We start from the raw sequence: 9,196 nt of genomic DNA, 5'->3' as shown, positions 1-9,196 counted from the left end.
AATGAGTCACGTGAGATAATGATCTCTTAGTCCTGCAGAGAACCTGAGCAGTCCTTGGGTGCTTCAAAATGCCTGCGTTGAGGTTGACCTTTTCTCCTTCTCCAGAGCCAGTCATGCTACTGGAGGATGTGACTGCCCTTCTGGAAGTTTTTGCCCCACCAGCAAACAATGGCTCCCAGGAGCATCCCCTAATCTACTTCAGCACTTTCAAATCAGCTAATTTAACCCAAACTGAATGAAGAGAGGTGGTGGATGAGCAGGTGAGACAGAAAAAGGCAACTAAAGAACACCTATGTTAAGGAAAGAGAGGAGGAGGAGGCAAAAAGGTCCCCCTTCTCCCTGTCACTGAAACTGTGGGACTGCCACTCTTGCTGTTAGAGAGGAAAAGCTTTGAACACTTCCATTTCACACTTTTTACCCTTAGCTGCCCCATTTTATATTGTATGTGTAGTTGTATTGAAGAGCTTCTGCTCATGTGTGATAAGCTCGGCTCAGGGTTGAGAAGGAAATGCTTCTGAGAGCAAGAATTAAAAATGCTCTGAAAGAGGAAAACCAGATAATTTTTAATCCACTCCTTCAGATGCGTATGTGTAAGTGGTAAGACACATCTTGTGCTTTTATTTATGTAGAAAAGGAAGAGAATTTGTGTGGTGTATTTGTACTTTTTGCCCATGTTGGAGAGTTGTCAATGAGTCTGTATCAGAAAAGATTTATTTCATGTGAATTGTCTTGCGTGTTTGCGTAACTTGTTGATTTGAATCAACCATGCGTATGTGAAACCAGGTAGCTTGACCATGGTTGATCACCGTCTAGTGGTCATCGGTAAAATTCCTACTTTGACAACAATGCAGAAAAGGACAATCTAAAGTGGATGTCGAAAGGCCTGTGGCACTGCTTCTGAAAGATGTATCTGATGATTGGTCTTTACCAAATAAAGTATTTTCAATACCCACAAAGCATGTTAAACACTATGCTGTCATCATTTTTCCTACTTAAGTGCCTGTGTGCACCCAGCACAGTGCTAACCAGTGGGAGGTGCTTGCCCAAGGCTCCCAAGACCTGTAGCAGTGTGGCAGGATGAGCTCTGGTGCCAGTGATGCTTCCAGCTTGTTTTACTAGCACCAGTGTTGCCGACCATGTATGCCTAATTGCAGAGTCTCATGGCCAAAAGGGACCTCCAGAGGCCAGGCAGGCTTGTGTCCCTCTTGCTCAGTGTCTGGCTAGCTTGCTTCTGGAGACATGCAGTGGTGGAGACACTTCTTGTCTTTACCAGGGCGTCATCACCTGTACTGAGAGAAAGTCCTTCCTGACATTCACCCTTGAGGGGTCTGAATACCATTTGGTTTTCTGTCTAGTTCCTTCCCCTTGGGATGTTTCACTGAGTGCTCTTATTGCGCTCCTCTCACCTGTGTCTTTCCTGATGGGCAATCTCCAAGGCTGGACACAGTTCTCCAACTGGGAGAGTAACAACACTGCAAAGGGTGTAAGGGCTGCTACACAAATCTTGCACATTATATTCTTATTCATACATCACAGCATTGCACCTGCACTTTTCACTATAGCAGAAGCTGTCAGCTCACTGGAACTGTCAGCTCCTGTCCAGCCTGTGATTCACAGTAACCGCAGCTCTTTATCTGCTGAACTGCTACCTAAATAGGTTTTTCTTTTCTCCTTTTGTGTTTGCACAGTTCATTACTTAAACACAGAACTTCGCGCCTGTCACTGTCTAATAGCATCCTGTGTTTTTTGAGACCTTAGTTGCAATTTGTCAACTTCATTTTGTCCTCTCAGCTTCATGTCATCTGGAAATACAATAACCAGACTTTCTTTCATTTTCCAATTTGTTAATGAAAACATTGAATATTGCCAAATGCAGGGCACACTGGTGAAATCCCAGCTCAGTGACTCCGCCTACTCTGAAAGTAAATCATCTCCACTCTGAGCACCAGCAAAAATATTTCTTCCAGACTGTTTCCTTAACATACACACAAGCACATCATCTCAGGCAGTGTCAAAACTTCTTCTGGAGTTCATGTACAACCCTGTTAATTTGTTGTAGTAGGAAATCAGAATGATTTGGGATCATGTGTAACTGATAGATCCATACTGTCTGGTACTCATCTGTATTCATCTTCTGTAGACTTATAATCTGATTGTCTGTTTCAGTGTTTTTCTGAGATGGACATTAATGTGACTTAATTTATTGTTCCTCTATTTTTTGCATATATGTATATACACACACACTTACATATACATAAATATATATCACAGAATCCTACAATCATAGACTGGTTTGGGTTAGAAGGGACCTTGAAGATCATCTAATTCCAACCCCCCTGCCATAGGCAGGGACACCTTCCACTAGACCTGGTTCCTTAAAACTCCATCCAACCTGGTCTTGAACACTTCCAAGGGTGAAACAGCCACAACTTCTCTGGGCAACTTCTTCCAGTGTTTCACCACCCACATCGTAAAGAGTTTTTTCCTTATGTCCAGTCTAAACCTACCCACCCCGTCCCATCTCTACACGCCTTTGTTAAAAAGTGCCTCTTGAGATTTCTTGTAGGCACCTTTAGATACTGGAAGGCTGCTCTAAGGTCTCCCTGGAGCCTTCTCTTCTCCATGCTGAACAAGCCCAGCTTTCCCTGTGTGTCTTCATAGGAGAGGTGCTCCAGTCCTCTGAGCATCTTTGTGGCCTCCTCTGGATTCGCTACAACATGTCCGCGTCCCTCTTGTGTTGGGGGCTCCAGAGCTTAATGCAGTACTGCAGGTGGGGTCTCATGAGAATGGAGTATATACATATTGAGAGAGAGAAAGAGAATATATGTATATATACCTTCTTGTATTCACCATGTATGTTCTCCTCTAGTACTTTTCTCATCCTCCCCTAGGCCATCTCTGAGGTTTCACCATTCAGTTCCTTAGTGCCCTATGCTGAAGTTCATCAGGTCCATCTAATTTGAAAAAAGATGATTTATCTAGGTGCCTTCTAGGTAATTCAGGGTTTCAACAACCGTGACAGTATCTGCTGTATTTTGCTCTGGCTATAATAAACAAAGCAGTACATCAGTGACAACAATGAAATCAATGGAAGTTGTTCTCATGTCCGTACTAACCTCTCCGTGTTTCTGTAAGCAAATGCAAAGCCTGGAGTGAGAGCACCCTTTGTTTCCCAAATTATTTTGGAAACAGTCGGGCTGGTTGATTTTAGATTTCACCTTCAAGGTGGTTTACTAATCTTTTCACTTCTCTTTCTTTGGTTGCTAATAGAGGTATATATAAACCTGCTCCCTAGACAGCTTTTGGAGAAGTGTTCTACAGCAGGGAGAAGAAGCCAGTTGCAATTCTTGCTACCATATCAACACACCTGCCTTTCCAGGACCTTACAGCACCAAAGCCTGGGATTTTCTTAAAGGGATTATCTCATAACTTTAATGTGATTTCTGACTTGGTCAGGTAGTTGTTGCTGCCCATCTGCTGGATGCATTTGTTCCACTTACACCTTGAAAGAGAGAGCATGGCCTGCTGGAAGTTACCTCCAATTACGACATAAAGCAGGAGGTTTCCACATGTGTTGAGTGCAGCCAGTGGCCGAGAGATGATATAAGCAGAGTGGATTTGTTTCTCGGTGTGACACCTGAATGGACACAACCGTAGTTCAACCCGAGCCACACGAAAGATGTGAAAGGGGAGGAAGCACACATAGAAGACCACCAAGAGGACAATGGCAAGTCTGCGAGCCTTTAGTTTGTAGCAAGCCCGTGTGTGGGGCCCAGTAACCAAGGTGTAAATAATGAGCACATAGCACAAAGTCACAGTCAGCAAGGGCAAGAAGAAGCCCAGGCTGGTCAGCAGCCAGATGTACCACCTGATTGTGCCCAGGTTTTCAGAGCTGGTAAGGTCAAGGCATAAGGATCTGTTTTGTTCCTCTTTTGAAGAGATTAAGAAGTTGATGGGGATGACAACTGCCAGAGAGATCACCCAAATGGCTGCACAAGCCACTGCTGTCCACCGCTTCCTCCGGATGTGGAAGAACTTCATAGGGTGGACAATCACCACATAGCGGAGGACACTGAAACAGGTAAGCAGGAGGATGCTGCTGTACAAATTGAAGTGGAAGCCAAAACGGATGAACCTGCACATGAAGTTACCGAAGATCCAGTGCTCCCCGTTGGCATAGTAGTGTATCAGGAAGGGCAGGCTGGTGAGGTAAAGCAGGTCTGTGAGTGCAAGGTTCAGTATGATTATGGTGCTGCTCTTCCAAGGTCTCATCTTGAAGCTGTAAACACAAATTGCAATGACGTTTCCCGGGAAGCCCACCAGGAAGATAATGCTGTACATAATGGGGAGGTACAAAGTCTTCAGACCAACTTGCACGTCAGTGCAGTTGAGAAAATCACCTTCAGCGTGTTGCCAGGTGGTGGGGTTGGCTAAGTTGTCATTTGTTGCGTTCATGTTTTTTCCTTGGTGCTTAAGGAAGAGAGAAATGTTTAGTGCTCTCTGGCATATAAGACCTTCTCATAGGTCATTAAAAACAACTAATACCCAGATCTTTTCTTTTAACTTCCCATTAGTGCCACTATTAAAGTCCTTTTATTGAATAAGGAAAGGCCTTCCTGCTTTGATGCGATTTGATCCTGATCTAGAGGCCTTTTATCAAATCTGTATAGAGATAGGTACAAATTTATTTTAAAATGCGTATTTTCGGGGAAGGGTCTACACAGACACAGTGAAGTTGTAATATAAGGGATTCCCAGCCCTACAGTGTGCGACGTGTGCCCCCTGATACATAAAGTTCACTTTCTGCTCTCATAAGGAGTCAAGACAGTCATGTTGTGCTACTGACCAAAAGTATAGAGAGGAATGTCCAGAACGTAACTCTCCCTAAAAGTTACTTGCAGCCTCGTTAGTTAAGTGGAAAACAAGGCAGATATTGAAATGTTTTCATATTCTTTTTGATACTGGAGTTGGTTAGCATTTTTCTCCCTGCTCCTTGGAAACAACTGATAGAGGAATACTTCATTCTTTCAGTTCACTAACAAGATTGATGTTGCAAAGAAATAGGTTATTTTTAGGCTTGTCATTAGCTGTTATGTAAATTTCTCCCCCTGTAAAATGGTGGTTTGCTTTGACATTAGTCTTAGATATGAGTTTTCTGAAAGAGGAGAATAAATACATCCAACCTTACAAAGCAGCCAGTTGCATGCTTTAATGTGGGAGTTGAGCAGGATTCAAGGGAAGTAAAGGTAGCCCAGTATATAGTCTCTGCAATAGAAAATTTGGGGCCACTGAAGCACATGAAAAGAACACTAACATGTCATGCAGTACATGTGTTTGTTTGAATGCCGCCTTTCTTTTAAAGTGGAGCAAATATTTTTGTGGAAAAAAATGAGTAAGTATCTAGAGCATTTTTTTTCCATAGGAATGCAACTTCTTACAGGATGGTTCCCATCTTCAAATTACTGTAACCTGGATCTGTTAAAATGGATGCTACTGAATCACCGCTTCTATTTCCTGTTCTACTCTGAATTTTCTTGAGATAGTTCCTACCCTCACTCACTTGTGGGATTACACAGATACAGGTTGCAGGATTTGAATTCAGATTTGTGTAGAACATTTGGTTGAAACATATTTAAAATGCTTTGAAAACTGAAGCTGGAGCTTGAGGAGATGCATGCCAAACACTGGCATTTGTTTTTAAAGAGCAAAACAGCTTCTAACCTCTTTTCATAGCTGGGGATGGTGCAGGGGGTGGCTTGAGTAAATCCAGTGGCTATAATTCAGTAAAGAGGTAATACAGTGGTTCTATGGTATCCCCAAACAAACTTGAAGCATCTGGTGTGGCTAATGGTTAACCCAGCTAACAGCAAAGGCCCCATCCTGCAGTATCAGGTTGTAGCTTGCTGCATGACTCTGGAAGCACCAGGGCTGTGCGCGCCTCAGTGTTTACAGTGTATAGCTGTTAAGAAAGCTGAAGGGCATGGCTGGGTGCTGCTCCCCACATCACTTCCTTTGTAGTTTTGTAGGGATGTCGTCAGCTTTTATTCCACCAACCACTGTGCCGCTGCAGCAAAATTATAGGGGCTGGAGAGCAAATACCTATGATCATGGAAGAGCGTGGCAGTAGCACTCAGCTGCTGCAGTTCCTATAGAGAGACACATGATATCAGGTGCTTTCAGAGCCATCTCCTTTGCTATGGGTGAGGTTAGGGCTGTATTTGGGCCAAGGAACTCACTCATAGTCCAGGCCACCCCCCAAGCCCTGCACTGTGAAGTGGGGACAAATACTGTAAAGAAAAGCACAGGGGTGTGGGGTCTTGGCTCTGCACTGCCCTAAGATTGCATCCAACCTAACAGGTTACCACAGGGACTAAAGAAAGGAGACAGCAAGTCTTTGCTGTTTGCCTTATTATTCTGCTGTCTGAATTACAAATAGAATTTAGAAGAAACTTAAATCTAATTAAGGCAGAGTTTGTACTGTGGCAGATTTTATCACACTAAGTAATTGGCTATAATGGGACTTCTGCAGCCCAAGCTGAGGGTAAATGATATATGCTGTAGACACATAATGAACTTTAAATAAATTATCCAAGAGCAGAACTTGTAATAAAAGAGAACTAGAATATTGAAATAGAAACCCTCTTGCAGTCTTAATGGTGGAGTCACTGCTCTATTACATGGTATTCTTTACTGTAACCAATTGATTGGACTCACTTTAAAAAATGTTGTGATTGCATGTCTTTAATTGCAGTCACGTATAAGGGAAACTTGTCTGCTCCTGCATTGTGATAATTTAATTAGAGCCTGCTGGAAATAAAAGCCAAATGGCTGTAGCCGTGGCAAAGTAACCTAATGCCTGTAATAGAAGCATATTTCACACAGATGTGTTGCTGAATAAATTAAATAGGATTGGCTTGCAGTGTTCGACTCTTCCGCTGGCTCAGATTTAAGAGACACAAATGATATATTTAGAGATGAAGATATGAGCCCTCCTTCCCTTACCCTTTATAATTCAGGGATGTGTCTCCATGTGGAAAGAGTATGTCATTTAGCTTGAGTATTGAATGCATCCCAGATAAGTTTCATTTGTTCTATGCTTCTATCATCCTGTAACCCTTTGCTCATCTCGCTCCACTTTGCCCTGCCTCTAAGTTCACATCTTTAAATCAAAATGTGCATTTTACCTGTAAATCCTTGGTGTTGTCTTCTTTCCTCTTCACAGCCTGTTCCTTACATACCCTACTCCAGCTGGCAGAGTTTGCTTTTAAATTCCACAAGTTTGTGCAGCGAGACTGTCTGGGAAAGCCATAGCAACCAGCCCAGGCTATCGAGCAGGTTGGGGAAATGCTCTGCCTCTGTTCCCAGGTCTCTGCCACACGAATGCAGTGTGGGCTACTTGGTGCTGAGCAAGAGCAGCTCTGACCCCTCTTGCCTACTTGCAGGCTGGCTGTTACATCCCCTGTGGAGGGGCCGTGCTGGTGTCAGTTATCTTCCTGTCTGGCCTGTCACCTGCATGAGATGTGGGGACTGCCCTATGTCACTCACAAAGTCGGTTGGGACTGCCTATAACCTGTACCACTTGGCTGGAATGGTTTGTTACGGGTGCTTCCAGCCTTCAGTGAGAGAGGAAGGTCAGCAGCACTCAGGCAGGGATAAGCAGCACCACTGCAGTGCTCACCTGAAGGAATATGTGTTCCCTGAGTGCCAGCATGCACTACGGGAAAGGTGGAAGGTGGAGAGAGAGGTGGGGAGTGAGCAGTGTTTTGAGTTGGAAGAAACTGCATTGCAGAGGGCTTCGTGGATGCTAGGAGCCGCAAACAACCACTTGCATCCCAAGGAGGGCGAAGGTACCCAAGAGTTCCAAACTGGGAGTTTGGTGGGATCGACTGCCATTTCTGCAGGGAGGGACCTGACTCTGAGAAGAGCAAGAATTGCACAGCCAGGGCACAAGCAGGGTCTTGTGGCTGGGCTAGTATCTACAACCATGTGCTTGTGAGGTCAACCTGACTGGAGAAGAGCTTTCCTGGAGAGGGGGATTGGCTGATGCACAACCTATCCTGACCGTATTACATAGGCAATACTCATTTATCCTGAAGTGATTTGTACAGAGGTCAAAGGAATGAAGAAAATACAGAATCACAGAATGGTTTGGGTGGGAAGGGAGCTTAAAGTTCATCCAGTTCCAACCCTCCTGCTGTGGGCAGGGACACCTTCCACTAGAACAGGTTGCTCAAAGCCCTGTCTAACCTGGCCTTGAACACTGCCAGGGATGGGGCAGCCACATCTTCTCTGGACAACCTGTGCCAGGGCCTCAGCACCCTCACAGTAAAGAACTTCTGCCCAATATCTAATCTAAATCTACCCTCTTTCATCTTAAATCCATTCCTCCCTTGTCTTATCACTACAGACCCTTGTAAAAAGTCCCTCTCCAGATTTTTTGTAGGCCCCTTTATGTACTGGAAGCTGCTCTAAGGTCTCCTTGGAGCCTTCTCTTCTCCAGGCTGAGCAAGCCCAACTCTCTCAGCCTGTCTTCTTAGAAGAGGTGCCTCAGCCCTCTGATAATCTTCATGTCCCTCCTCTGGACCCTCTCAAACAGGTCCACATCCTTCTTGTGTTGGGGGCTCCAGACCTGAGCACAGCACTGCAAGTGGGGTCTCACCAGAGTGGAGTAGAGGGGGAGAATCACCTCCTTGACCTGCTGATCATGATGCAGCCCGGAATATGGTTGGATTTCTGGGCTGCATGTGCACATTGCTGGGTCATGTTGAGTGTGAACTAGCACCCCAAGTCCTTCTCAGGGCTGCTCTCAATCCAGTCTCCACCCAACCTGTGTTTGTGCTTGGGATTGCCCAAACCCAGATGCAGGACCTTGCACTTGGCTTTATTGAACTTCACGAGTTTGGCATTGGCCATCTCTCATGCATGGTGAGGTTGCTCTGGGTGGCATCCCTTCCCTCCAGCATTTTGAAGTCCCCTAATATCCAGGTAATAAAGTGGAAGACAGACCAGTACTCCCTTGAATGTGATGGCCAACCCTTAAGAAGGGGGTATCACGAATCTCCTCTCTTTTTGGAGAGGGAAAAAGGGCACAGACACCATGTGGGTTGTCCTACAACAGGTATTTTATTTGCTTTGCACACTGAACTGTGAGAAGCATGGGCTTATCCAAAGCTGCTAGGGTAATTATGGTGTGGAA

At 44.7% G+C, this 9,196-nt stretch overlaps 1 protein-coding gene across 1 annotated transcript; it reads right to left on the bottom strand.

Annotated features, from left to right (window-relative positions):
- Nucleotides 1-2,215: 2,215 nt before the first annotated feature.
- On the bottom strand, nt 2,216-7,418 carry LOC136012722 (2-oxoglutarate receptor 1-like). Its single transcript, XM_065675790.1, has 2 exons — nt 7,185-7,418; nt 2,216-4,470 (listed from the first exon to the last, which is right to left on the bottom strand). Exon 2 carries the CDS (start codon nt 4,453-4,455, stop codon nt 3,424-3,426), a length of 1,032 nt encoding a protein of 343 aa, XP_065531862.1. The 5' UTR covers nt 4,456-4,470; nt 7,185-7,418; the 3' UTR covers nt 2,216-3,423.
- Between the last annotated feature and the right edge of the window lie 1,778 nt (nt 7,419-9,196).

This window comes from Lathamus discolor, chromosome 4 (assembly GCF_037157495.1).
Source record: "Lathamus discolor isolate bLatDis1 chromosome 4, bLatDis1.hap1, whole genome shotgun sequence".
In the NCBI taxonomy this organism is placed as follows: domain Eukaryota; kingdom Metazoa; phylum Chordata; class Aves; order Psittaciformes; family Psittacidae; genus Lathamus; species Lathamus discolor.
The sequence above is the reverse complement of the archived record's forward strand: the minus strand, read 5'-3'. Positions and strand labels throughout refer to the sequence as shown.

Excerpts from the sequence above, each read along its gene's own strand:
- LOC136012722 (XM_065675790.1), bottom strand. The coding sequence starts at position 4,455 with ATGAACGCAACAAATGACAACTTAGCCAACCCCACCACCTGGCAACAC.